The 13139-nt window shown below is 44.7% G+C and overlaps 1 protein-coding gene across 1 annotated transcript; it reads left to right on the forward strand.

Annotated features, from left to right (window-relative positions):
* The first annotated feature begins 8793 nt into the window (after positions 1-8793).
* On the forward strand, positions 8794-11218 carry LOC110881986. The gene is made up of 2 exons (XM_022130101.2): positions 8794-9942; positions 10610-11218. Exons 1-2 carry the CDS (start codon positions 8852-8854, stop codon positions 11061-11063), a joined length of 1545 nt encoding a protein of 514 aa, XP_021985793.2. The 5' UTR covers positions 8794-8851; the 3' UTR covers positions 11064-11218.
* Positions 11219-13139: the final 1921 nt, after the last annotated feature.

Here is a 13139-nt window from a genome sequence, read left to right on the forward strand (position 1 = left end):
GATTCTGTGAGACAAAAGTCTGATGCGGAGGCGCAGAAGACTGATGATGAGCCGCAGAAGTCTTCTGCTGGTGTGAAGGTTACCGGTTCGGGTACCGGTGATGCGGGTTATGATGGGCCTTCAATTCAGCCTGGGGAGTCTGAATTGGAGTATTATTACCGCACGTATACCCAGGGTCGAAGTACTGTGTATCACCGACCCCCCTGGACTGTTATACAGGGGGATGATATTTCCAATGACCCTTCTGCGTGTAAGGAGATTCTGGGTGGTCTGGGCACCCCCTTTGAAGTTGAACGTGCCCGTGCCGCCCCCCGTGAGCTGCGCATCAATCAACTTTCCACCATGCTAGTAGGAAGTTCCATAGTGGCTAACGCCATTTTGGAAGACTACAAGGTGTTAGGCCGCAGAGAGGAGGAAGCTGCTCGCATGCGGGCCGAAGCGGAAGAGTTGGTCAAGGCTGCTCGTGCGGGTGCGGAGCAGCTTGAGAAGGATAGAGCTGCATTTGAGAAGCAGAAACAGACCTCGGAGTGGGCTGCCACTGCTCAGCTGAAACAGGTTCGTACTCTTGCCAAACTCCTTTCTGATGAACGCAAGAGTTGGAACGAAAAGTTTCTTCAATGAGCGCAAGAAGTGGAATGAATCTTGGGCTAAGCAGAATGACAATCTGTTTCGTGCTCGGCAGGAGTTGACGAACGCCAAGGCATCGAACGTTGCCTTGGGCAAAGAGAAAGCTGCAGCTGAGGCGATTGCGGTTAAAGCGCAGCAGGCGGAGGCCGTGGCCATAAAGGCGTTTGAAGAGGCCAAGGAAGCCGAGGCGCGTGCTGCGAAGGCCCTGGAGGAGGCCGAAGAGAGGGAGAGCCGTTCTTCCAAGGCTCTTGAAGAGGCGAATGCTGAGCGCATTCGTTTGGATAAAGTTGTTGCCAGCCTTCAGGTATGACTTGTTATCTTTGTTTTATATTTCCCTGCTTTTTGAGAATGTTTACTGAGTAAACTGTTTTCTGCTCTTTGACAGGCTGAGGTTCAGACCCGGGAGGTCGCGGTCACTGACCTCACAGCCCGCATGACTGCAGCGGAAGAGCGGGCCAATGTTTCCATTGAGGCTAGAGATGCTCTGACCTCTTCTTTAACCAACTGGAGGCTGACCGTGAGTGGATGCGGAGTCACGGTATCGCGCGTGTAAGTATCCCTTACCTTTATATTTGCTTGGATTAGTATCCGAGACTTATCATCCTTTTACTGCAGATTGTTCAGGCTATCATGGATGCACCTGAGACCGCAGCTGGTTTAGACTTGGTCAAGTAACGTGCCCACGATGTCGGTTTTAAAGCTGGTTACAGCCGCTGTGTCAGTCATATGAACGTCATGTCTGAAGGCGGTTTTACTGCGGAGCGATCTGGGTTCCGTGACGTGGACACCGAAGGTCGCCTGAACGCGGCTATAGCCTCCTTTTATGATACGTCCCTCGCTTGTGTGGAGGAGTTGGACGACTGTTTAGAGGCTGCGGATTATGTAGATCGACTGCGGATGCTCTATGCCGATGCGGAAGAGGAAGATCCCGCTGGTGGTGCTGGAACCAGTGGTACAAAATAGGGTTTAGGTTGGCTAGCGTGCCCCCTTTTTTGCTTTCGTTTTGTAAATGTGGGAAACTCTATGTAAATTCATTAAGCATCGCGTTGGCGCTTGAATTTTTTGAATATAAAGTTTATTGTTCAATTTGTACAAGTGTTTTTAATTCTTGCATGTTTGAACGTATGTATGCGGAACTTTACCCATTTGTGAATGGGGTCAAGTATATTCCATACCTTTGTCGTATAAGTACGCGTCAATTCCGTTATTTACCCCGTTAGGGTTTTAGAATTGTGTAAGCTTTGTAAAAACTTATATATCCGGAACTCTACCCATTTGTGAATGGGGGTCAAGTATACTCCATACCTTTGTCGTATGAGTGTGCGTCAATTCCATTGTTTGCCTTTTTGGGCTCAGGAATTGTGTAAGCTTTGTAAAAACTTATATATTCGGAACTCTACCCATTTGTGAATGGGGTCAAGTATACTCCATACCTTTGTCGTATGAGTGTGCGTCAATTCCATTGTTTGCCTCTTTGGGCTCATGAATTGTGTTAAGTTAACAAAAACTTGTCTATCCGGCCGGATAAATACTCAAGTCTTTTTGCCTTTTGTTGGCCTATTACAATATTTGTGTGTGGTTACCACTTTGTATGGGTATCGCGAATGAAGATTTTGCCAATCTGTTTTTGGGATACCGCAAAATGGAACACGCATTTGTAATAGTAGTAACAAACAATAATGTATAAAATTGCTTATTTATTTATTTGCCAATGGCCTGCGGCCCGATATGTTACATAGAAAATGTAGGAACATGGCTTACATATAACAGCGTCGAAGCTGTTGTGCGTTCCATGTTCGTGCGATAGGTTCGCCTTCTAACGTTTGTAATTTGTATGCGCCTTTCCCTAAGACCTCTTTGATGAGGTAGGGTCCTTCCCACTTGGGGGCAAGTTTGCCTGGGCGCTAAGCATTAGATGCTTCGTTGTCGCGTAGGACGTAGTCTCCTGGATTGAAAGTAAAAACGCGGACGCGCGTGTTGTAGTACTTTTCAAGTTTGGATTTATATTTGGCCTTGTTGATGGCAGCGTTTTCGCGCCTTTCTTCCAAGAGGTCCAAATCGATCCTGCGTTCCGTGATGTTGTCTAGTTTTTCAATAGCCAACATTCTAGGAGAGGGGAGACCTACTTCCGCGGGGATCACCGCTTCTGAACCGTAGACTAGGCTGAAGGGTGTTTCCCCATTGCTTGTTTTTGGGCTTGTACGGTGAGCCCTTAAGATACTTGGGAGTTCATCGACCCAGCCACGCCTGGCCGTTCCCAACCGTGCCTTGATGCCTTCGACTATACTTTTATTGATACTCTCGACTTGGCCATTCCCTTGCGGGTGTGCTACTGATGAGCATATGTGCTCAATATGTAGTTCTTCTAGCCATTTTTGGAATTCGTCGGCAGCGAAGTTGGTGCCGTTATCGGTGACAATGCACATTGGTAAACCGAAACGGCAGATGATGTGTTCCCAAATGAATTTTCTTGTTATCATAGCAGTGGTTGAGGCGAGCGGTTTTGCTTCTACCCATTTTGTGAAGTAATCAACCGCTACTATGATAAATTTGACCGCACCCGAAGCGTCAGGGAAAGGTCTCACAACGTCAATTGCCCATTTCTGAAAGGGCCATGCGTTTGTGACGGGGACTAAGTTGTTCTTTGGCCGCAAAGTTTTTGGAGCATGACGTTGACAGTCGATGCATTTGCGCAACTCTTTGACGGCGTCCAGGTGCATGTCGGGCCAGTAATACCCGGCATTCATGATTTTGGCCACTACCATGCGTGGCCCGGCATGGATGCCACATATGCCCTCGTGTATTTCTCGGATGAGGTATGTGGCATCCTGTGGGTTGACGTATCGTAGTAGCGGCCCTAGGTATGATTTTCGGTATAAGATACCGTCTCCCATTTGATAGTGGCACGCTTTGTGTTGTAACTTGCGTGCCTCTGATTTGCTTTCGGGAGTCACACCTGATTGCAGATATGCGATAATAGGTGTCATCCATAATGTTGTACCGTATTGAATGACGTTGACTTGGCGCAGGGGTAACGAAGGATTTTGTAGAATTTCGATACGTATTTCCTTTGCCAGGTGTTGGAAGCTGGTGGATGCAAGTTTGGAGAGTGCATCTTCGGATTTGTTTTCACTCCTGTTAATATGTCGGATATTAAACGAAGTGAACTGTGATGTTAGTTGCAGGGCTTGCTCGAGGTAGAGGATCATGATGTCCCCTTTTGCGGCATAGTCGCCGCGTATTTGTCCTGCGACCAACAAAGAGTCGACGTGTGCTTCCAGGTGTTGCACGCCGAGTTTGACTACTAAGCGTAGTCCCGCTAACAGGGCCTCATATTCTGCCTCGTTGTTTGTGATTTTAAAATCGAGGCGGATTGCATATGTAAGCTCTTGGCCGTCAGGGCTGACGAGTCGCAGACCTGCGCCCGCACCTTCCTCGTTGGAGGCACCATCGGTAAATAGTGCCCATGTTTCTGAGGAAGATGGCGAGGGTGCAGGATTTTGTGCTTCTTCGCATTCTTGGATGCGATTCATCGGTACTTCGGCGGCGAAATCAGCTAAGACTTGGCCTTTAATTGCGGGGCGCGGTTTGTAGTGTAGCGTGTGTGCGCCCAGCTCGATTGCCCATTTTGCTAATCTCCCAGAGATGTCTGGTTTGGATAGGATCGGGCCGATCCTGTAATTGGTTAGCACTGTGATGACGTGATTTGCGAAGTAGCGTCGCAACCGTCTTGAAGCGTGCACCAATGCTAGCACCAACTTCTCCATTATTGAGTACCTTGTCTCTGGGTCGTTGAGCATCTTGCTGATGTAATAGATGGGTGTTTGAACCCCCTCCCGTTCCACTATCAATACCGCACCCACCGCGTTGTCCGCGGCGGATAGGTATAATATGAGTGGCTCATCCTTGCGTGGTGCGGTTAAAGTTGGGAGTTGTATCAAACACTCCTTCATTTCTCGGAAAGCGTTTTCAGCCTCCGCGGTCCACTGGAACTGTTCTTTCTTTAAACAGTTCCGCAGGGTCTTGATGAAAGGATAAGATTTAGCTGCATGGTTGGCTAAGAATCTGTTGAGTGCTGCTAGCCTGCCGGCTAGTCGTTGCATCTCTTTCATCGATGAAGGCGGTGGCATGCGCTCGATCGCCTGAACTTTCTCCGGGTTCACCTTGAATCCATCTTTAGTCACGATGAACCCAAGGAATTTGCCTTCTTCCATTCCAAACGAGCATTTCCCTGGATTGAGCTTTATGTTAACGCTTCGCAGAGTCTTGAATGTTCTTTCAATGTCTGTGAGCATGGTATCTTCCTCCATGCTCATGACGACTAGGTCGTCCATGTAGATTTCGACACTTTTGCTTATTTGGCCGCGGAAAGTGTCGTTCATCAGCTTTTGATAAGTTGCGCCCGCGTTGCGCAACCCAAACGGCATTTTTGTATAACAGTAATTCCCGGTGGGAGTGCGGAATGCCGTTTTGTCTTCATCCTTGACTGCCATTTGTACCTGATGGTACCCTTTGTAGCAATCGAGGAAGCACTTCCATCTGAATGGTGCGAGATTATCGACTTTTTCGTCGATTTCTGGAAGCGCGTAACAATCCTTGGGGCAGGCTTTGTTAAAGTCTTTGTAATCAACGCACATGCGCCAGCCCCCGGACGGTTTTTCTACCATGACTGGGTTGGATAACCAAGTCTGGTATTTAACTTCCCGCAGGATGCCTGCGGAGAGCAGTTCTTCGACCTGCTCTTGCATCGCCTGGTTTTTAGCGGATCCAAGGTGGCGTTGGCCTTGGATCACCGGCTTGATACCTGGTAAGGTATTCAAGTGATGTTGCGCAATATCACGTGGGACTCCTGTCATTTCTGCGGGTGTCCATGCGAAAATGTCTTGGTTCACGAAGAGAAGCTGCTTCAGGTGCGCTTTTGTGGTCGGGGACAAGGCGTGACCCAATGTAACCTTTTGTTCTGGGTATCTCGCGTTGAGAACCCATTTCTCTGGTTGGTTGTTGAGGGTAGGCCTTGCGACCTTGGTCGGACGTACTTCGTCCGACATCATGACGTCCCTGCGGGCATAGATTATCGCGACCCCTGATTCGGTTGGGAAACCGACCGCAGAGTGGGGGACGGATGTAATCATATTGAAATCACCTTGGGATTCTCTCCCAAGGAGTACGTCATATCTGGAGGTGTGAGGTAAAACCATTTAGTTTACCTCTTCTGTTCTTGTGTGCCTTCCGCTGGTAAGACGCACAGGAAAAGTGATCTGGCCTAGGGGAAAGACGGTTTCCCCTGCGAACCCGGCCAATGGATAATCTACTGCTTGCAACCGATCTTTGTCCTCCTGGTCGAACTGGTTGAAACATTGTTCGTAGATTATATCAGAAGTACTGCCCGGGTCGATGAATAGACGCTCGGTGCAGTAGTGCGCCAGTTGGCCTGAAATAACGACGGCGCGCCTATCGCGCGGTCCGCCTCGGACTTTTGGGAAGACGACTTGTTCGTCTTTCCAGTCATTGTCCGGCCTTCTCGCCGCTTTGCGCGGCCTACCTTTGCCTCCGTTGATCATGTGGGTGGAAGCCACGTACATGGTTCTCTTCCCGGAGGAGGTACTTTCGCCATTAGGGGTGATGCGCTTGGTGGGTTTTTGTCCACATGGCAAAAGATGTTGCAGTTTCCCCTCTTTTAAGGCCCGCTCAATCTCCAGCCGGAGACTGATGTAGTTGTTGGTGGTGTGGCCCGAGTCCTTGTGATACTCACAGTAGAGTATGAGGTCCTGATTTTTCTTGGACTTCATTGGTTGGGCCGGTCGCAAGAATTGCGGGTCTGTAAGAAGGACCTCGCTTGGCGACATGGTGATCTCGGTCCAGTTGCGGTCCCGAGAATCTTTTTTTGGTGCCCGGTTGTCCCGTTGAGGACTGCGTTTCCTCGGGTCAAACAGGTTGGTCCGCGGGACATATGGTTTGGAAATATCGCTATTCCCTACGTCCCGGTTGCGTTTATTGTTGTGCTTGGACCCTTGGTTGGAAGTTTCGGCCTGGTGCTCTGCCTTTGCCATATGCGGCTCGAGGGACCGCTGTCTCTGGGCATATGTCTTGACTGCAGCCATGACATCTTCCCATTTTTTAGGCAGGCCTTCTTTGCCGGAGATGGTCATAACCATCTGCTTATCCTTCACGGCCTTGATGAAATGGTTCCGTGCCATTTGATCTGCCACGTCGCCTATTTCTAGGCACTCTTTATTGTATCGGACAACGAATGCTTCTAGGGATTCGTTGTCTCTGCGCCAGATATTCATGACGTCCAACGAGTCACGCGCGTGACGTCGTTGCTGGCTGAAATGGGCGAGGAACTTTGCATGAAAGTTCTCGAATGAGGCTAGTGATGCCACTGGCAAAGAATCGAACCAAGCCCTGGCCAGACCCGTAAGGGTATGGGGGAAAAAATTACACCAAGTGGGTTCGTCCCACTGGCCATTGCACCCTGCGCCTATGAAAATGTTCATGTGGTCGTCCGGGTCGGATGAACCACTGTATTTCCCGACGTTGAATGGGAATTTTGTTGTGGTGACATGGGCGTGGACTATTCGCGGGGCGAATTTGGAGTTTTCGGCCACACCTGATGAAACAATGGTTAACCGGGCAGGGTTAACTCACTGATCTCGTCAAGAAGGGTTAATCCCTTCCTCTCGAGGATCGCTGGCTGGATCACCGGTGGGTTGATCTCCTGCACAAGGAAACAAACCGTGATTCGTAACAAGGAGGATGGGGTGGGGGGTGCTCCTTGTTACCACTCTCCGGCGTGAGAATCAGTAGTTTGATTGGGAAGCAAAGTAAGATAGTAGTAGTAGTGAGAGAGTTGTGAAGAGATACGTCAAACCTGGTTTGGGGTTGGTATTTATAGCCGAGGAGTGAAGGAGGAGGTGGAAGGATAGACTGACGGCATGCTGCACCTTTGCAGGTGTGTCAGACATGTCGGCCGGGGAGACGACGTCACGTCAGTCTGTCGCTTATGTAGACCTGACAGGTGACTGCCATTGGTTCCACTTGCACTGTGGTGTCAGTCCCACTTGTTGAGCGTATAGGATGCGGTGCTAGCCGCATCGCTGTCTGCGGTAACATCTGATGTTATCGCGTCTCTTGCTTGTGATCAAGAAATACGCGAGATGCGGTGTTGGCCGCATCATCGCCCGTGGTGACTGTTGCTGTTATCCAGTTTCCTTGTATTGATAGAAGTGTTCACTGGACGCGGTGCGAGGCCGCATCGCTGTGAATACTTCCGTTTTCATACATCAGATGTGATGCTATGTCGCATCACTCTACCGTTCTCATGTTCCATGTAAGTCCTCCTTTATCACTAGATAGATTGGATTCAACCCTTGTGTCGACGCGTTCTCGCATGGGCACAAGTAGGTTGTTAGCTGGTGGGGGTTTTGATAAGGGTAATGGTCACTCGCGGTCGATGCTGACGCGAGATCTGAGACCATACCCCTTCAACACCCAAATACCATCACTATGTGATTTAAATCTTCACCATTATTTTGTAAGAAGAGCAAGATTTAATAAATAAAGACTCCTGATGCTAAAACCACCGTCTTTGTTAGAACAAATCATATAACTCCAAGCCCTGCTTAGGCTATGTGTTGTGTGGAAGGCGCTAAGCGGCGCCACGTTATCATCATGGGTGCGAAACACCACCACACACCGGGTGCAAGTGGGGCTAGATTAGCGGTTGTGAGGGGAGTTGCGAGCGTGGGGCATGGTTGATATAATTTTTTGCTATTTTAAATATTAAATCATACATTACTAAATCATATAGAGCCACTCAAACCGAACACCACATTCTTCATTTCCACACTCCACAATACATATTCTTGAATGTAAAATGTGAAACTCTCCACTAACTACGTAACACATTTTTTTCATATTTCACGTTCACACAACACACGAAATTACATGATCTAAATGCAACTACTACTTTTTATTTGCTAAACAACTTATAATTAGTTACTAGCATGTTACTTCATGACTCATGAGTTGTCTTGGTTAATCATAACAAATAAATAAATTATTTGGAATAAGAAATTATTTCGAAATAAATAGTATATAATAATACCTTTATTTAGAAATCCAAAAGAATTAAAATATATTTAGGGTGGCTAAATCGATCTCGGCGCCTACACCACCAAATTCAACGGAGAATCCGCTCTACTTTTCATCATCTTCTTCTTCTATGTATCTCTGGATTCATGCACAAAAATCTGTATCAAAACCTCCTCCTTTCACTATCCAAATCTTCCCACAAACACGTATAATCCTTCTTCTTCTGTTCTTCATCAACAACAAAACCTCACGTACACATTCACATATCTCCATATTCACATATGTAATGCATCAAAAACAACCCGAATTTCACATCGGAATAGATACCACCCATGTCTCTTCCGATACACCTTCTTCATCCTCATTATTGTTAATGTTACCATCACCTAATAATAAAACGGTAACCCATGCAAACCCTTATAACCATCACCACCAAATCACAATCCACGATGATGACCTCAACCCAGTCATTACACCAACCGATTTACCAGAAAAACATCACCCGAAGCGGTTTTCGGCTACGAAAGCAGTCGCCGTTCACCTCCTCCACCGTCTCCGCCACCTCCGTCGCCTTCAAGCTCACCTCCGGTTAATCGTTTTATTATCTCTCCCGTTCTTCTACTTCTTAGTTTCCCACCCGAGCCATTCGATAGTGCTCGATTTCTTATCCGCTTTAGCGTTCTCTTCCGCTTTGTTGTTTTCTTTAAACCTTGGCCTCCCGAAACTCCCATCGATTCAGACAGTATTAGCGCGGTCATTCCCGGTCAAATCTCATTCTTCCAGGCCTCCATTGCCGGTTTTCTGGTCGATCGGGTCTAAAACGAAAGGGGACAAAGCGAAAAGGGTGAATTCGGGGTGTTGGGTCCAGGCATACAGCAATGGGGATGTGTATGAAGGGGAGTTTCATAAGGGGAAATGCTCGGGTTGTGGTGTTTATTATTATTATATGAGTGGGAGGTACGAAGGCGATTGGGTTGACGGAAAGTATGATGGTTATGGGGTCGAAACGTGGGTGAAGGGGAGTCGATATAGAGGACAGTATCGACAAGGGTTGAGACATGGGCTTGGTGTTTATAGGTTTTATACGGGTGATGTTTATGCTGGTGAATGGTCTAATGGTCGCAGCCATGGGTGCGGTGTGCATAGTTGCGAAGATGGGAGTCGATATGCTGGCGAGTTCAAGTGGGGCGTTAAACATGGTCTTGGTTATTACCATTTCAGGTAAGATCTTGTAGCTTGAATTGTAATATCTCGCCCCGTCAAGTGGCTAGGGCTGATGTGTCACGTATACAGTAGTCAGATCAAAAGCATAATTCCACAAATGCTTGAATAAGGTTTAACAACTTAATAGAAAACGAAAATTTAACAAATAAATGTAATGAATTAGAGCTCATTTTCTTATTAAGATGTTAACCCTTCGTATATTTAAGCATGCGTATGTTGTCATTAGTGCACACGCGCAAAAGCGCAACGTAGCATATGCGCCTCCTCGCCTGGATAGGCGCATTCTTAAGCAGCCAAGTTCAAACCGAACTATGGTGAAAACTTGCCTGATCAAGTCTAAATTAGCCTATACCCTGCCCTTGAACACGCATATATTCAACCTAAAATAGCCTAAACAAAAATAAAACATGTCTAAAACCCCTAAAAAAGGTATTTTTATACTATATGGCTCTCTTATAAAAGCCTTGCTTTTTAAGCGTCTTATGCCTAAGCTCCAGACGAGGTCTATGCGTTTTGAGTGCACTTTTGACAACATATAATGGAATTATGTTTTTTATCTGACTCTTGTAAATGTGTCACGTCGGCCCTAGTCAGTTTGGGTGTTACATGGATCATTTTTTTTTTAAATCAAGAACTTTAAGATTTGTATTTGAAATATTTGTAGAAATGGGGATGCATATGCTGGAGAATATTTTGCAGACAAAATGCATGGTTTTGGAGTTTATAATTTTGCAAATGGACATAGATATGAAGGATCTTGGCATGAAGGAAAAAGGCAAGGATTTGGAGTGTACACTTTTAGAAATGGCGAAACACAATCCGGGCACTGGCAGAATGGTGTTCTTGAATTATCACCATCGCTTCCTGATCATCGTTCCAAAGTTCTAAACGCGATACAGGAAGCGCGACAAGCAGCAGAGAAAGCGTATGAGGCGGCTGGGAAAACGGAGGAACGAGTGAACAATGTGATTATATCAGCGAATCGGGCAGCCAATGCCGCAAGAGTGGCTGCCATAAAGGCGGTACAAAAACAAATACACCAAAGGCGAAATAGTGATGAACTTCCTATCCCCATGGTGCAAAACCTTCATCACCTACAAACCCAATTCACTATTTGACCCCTTCATCTTGTTTATATATAACAGATGACTTGTACAGTTAGGTAGCTAGATTAGTACTAACTAACTACTGAACTGGAATTGTAATTGTTTGGAAGTCCCCTTGTACATTATGATTGGTTTTAAATTGTTATATATTACGAACTCTTAAATCATGTTACTTCTGGCAAAAAAAAAAAGTTTCATAGTATAATTTTTAAAGAGATATTCACTACATTAATATATTATATCTTCAAAAAATAGATAAAGAAATATATATATGTGGCTAGGAAAAACATCTTTGAACACACCCGGATCACCATCTTGAACATTAATGCATAAGTACAAGTCAATATGGCCATTAATTGGAGCAATATTACAATAGCAACTTTCTGTTTACAGAATGTCATGTCTAAATAAGCAAGAAAAGCATAGGAAAAAATATAGTTGTCAAATTAATAGTAGATATTGATTTGATGATGTCTAAATAAGCAAGAAAAGCATAGGAAAAAATATAGTTATCAAACTAATAGTAGATATTGATTTGATGATAAAATTATGCCTTAATGTAAAGTTAGATATGTATTAAGGGTGGAGATACAATAGGAAGTTTATTTGGATAGGAAGGCTAGGAAGTGATCTTGACCATCCATTTAGTTAATCAATGGCTAAGATTAAATTAGGGAAATTGAATGGAAGAAAAGAGGCGCATGAGTTTGTTTAGGGGCATTCTAGTCAATCCAAGCCAATAGTTTCTCTCTCCTCCAATTCCCCCCCCCCCTATTTTTTAAACGTTAATAACTCTTTCATACGACATTATTTTTTTATAAAAATTGCACAAAAAAACGAGCGTTTTTTTATCTTTAAAACGAGTATACTATTGTTATATTTAAAAAAAAAAAATTAAAACCTAGTTGTGTAAAACGCAATAGAAAAACCCCCAGTTACGTAAAACGCAATGAAAAAAAACCTAAAAAATGACATTTTTCTAAAACTCAATGCACAAAAAAACACAAAGAAATGACTTATTTGTAAAACGCAATGGCCAGAAAACACTTAAAAATGACTCATTCTAAAACGCAATAGCCTAAAAACTCAAAAGAAAATATACTTTCTAAAACGCAATGGACTAAAAACACATAAAAATGTGTTTTACCTAAAACGCAATGCACCAAAAACACATACAAATGTCTTATTTCTAAAACGCAATGGCCAGAAAACAGTTAAAATGTGTGTTTTCTAAAACGCAATGGACTGAAAACACATAAAAAAGTGTTTTACCTAAAACGCAATGCACAAAAAACACAAAAAAATGTCTTATTTGTAAAACGCAATGGTCAGAAAACACTTAAAATGACTCATTCTAAAACGCAATTGCCTAAAAAACAAAAGAAAGTGTTTTATGTAAAACGCAATGGACTGAAAACACCTAAAAAAGTGTTTTACCTAAAACGCAATGCACAAAAAACACACTTCAAGAATGTGTTTGTCTAAAACGCAATGGCCAATGCAGAACTGTGTTGTGAATTGTCTGTGCTGTGAACTGTTTGAACCAATGCAGTTTACAAATGCAGTTTCCAGAGGCAATTTACAGAAATTTAATTTTTCTGATGCATTTTTATTACAGCAATATAATCGAAAAAAAAAAATTCCCCAGCCAGGGGCTGCCGCCCCTGGGACCCCGCTAACAGGGGCGCTGCCCCCCGGACCCCCGCCAAGATCGTATAACGCAATGATTAAATCAAAAACCCAGATCGCAAAAATGAAATTAAAGAATTACTTACATGGATCGAAGTGATTTCTTCAACAATTGACGAATTTTGAATGATTGAAACACTTATCAGCCCTCGAATCGAACGAATCGAGTGATTATCTTCAAAATCACCGGAAAAAACGAGATTTTGTATGAAATTAAACTGGGTTTTCTTCAAAAAAAGCTGAAGAACACGTTGATCGGGTGTTTGAATCATTGATTGGTGATGAAAATCGCACTATAATGTAGTGATTATTGAGATAGAAAGTGAAGAAATGGTTGAAGATGGTGGGTTTTGAATTTACTGGGTTTTGAAAAGGAAAAAGAAAGGGTTGGATTGACTA

This window comes from Helianthus annuus, chromosome 4 (genome assembly GCF_002127325.2).
Source record: "Helianthus annuus cultivar XRQ/B chromosome 4, HanXRQr2.0-SUNRISE, whole genome shotgun sequence".
In the NCBI taxonomy this organism is placed as follows: Eukaryota; Viridiplantae; Streptophyta; class Magnoliopsida; order Asterales; family Asteraceae; genus Helianthus; species Helianthus annuus.

Bases quoted from the DNA above. Each gene is read 5' to 3' on its own strand.
- LOC110881986 (XM_022130101.2), top strand. From the start codon at position 8,852: ATGTATCTCTGGATTCATGCACAAAAATCTGTATCAAAACCTCCTCCT. The intron at 9,943-10,609 runs GTAAGATCTTGT...AAATATTTGTAG, and splicing joins CTTGGTTATTACCATTTCAG to AAATGGGGATGCATATGCTG.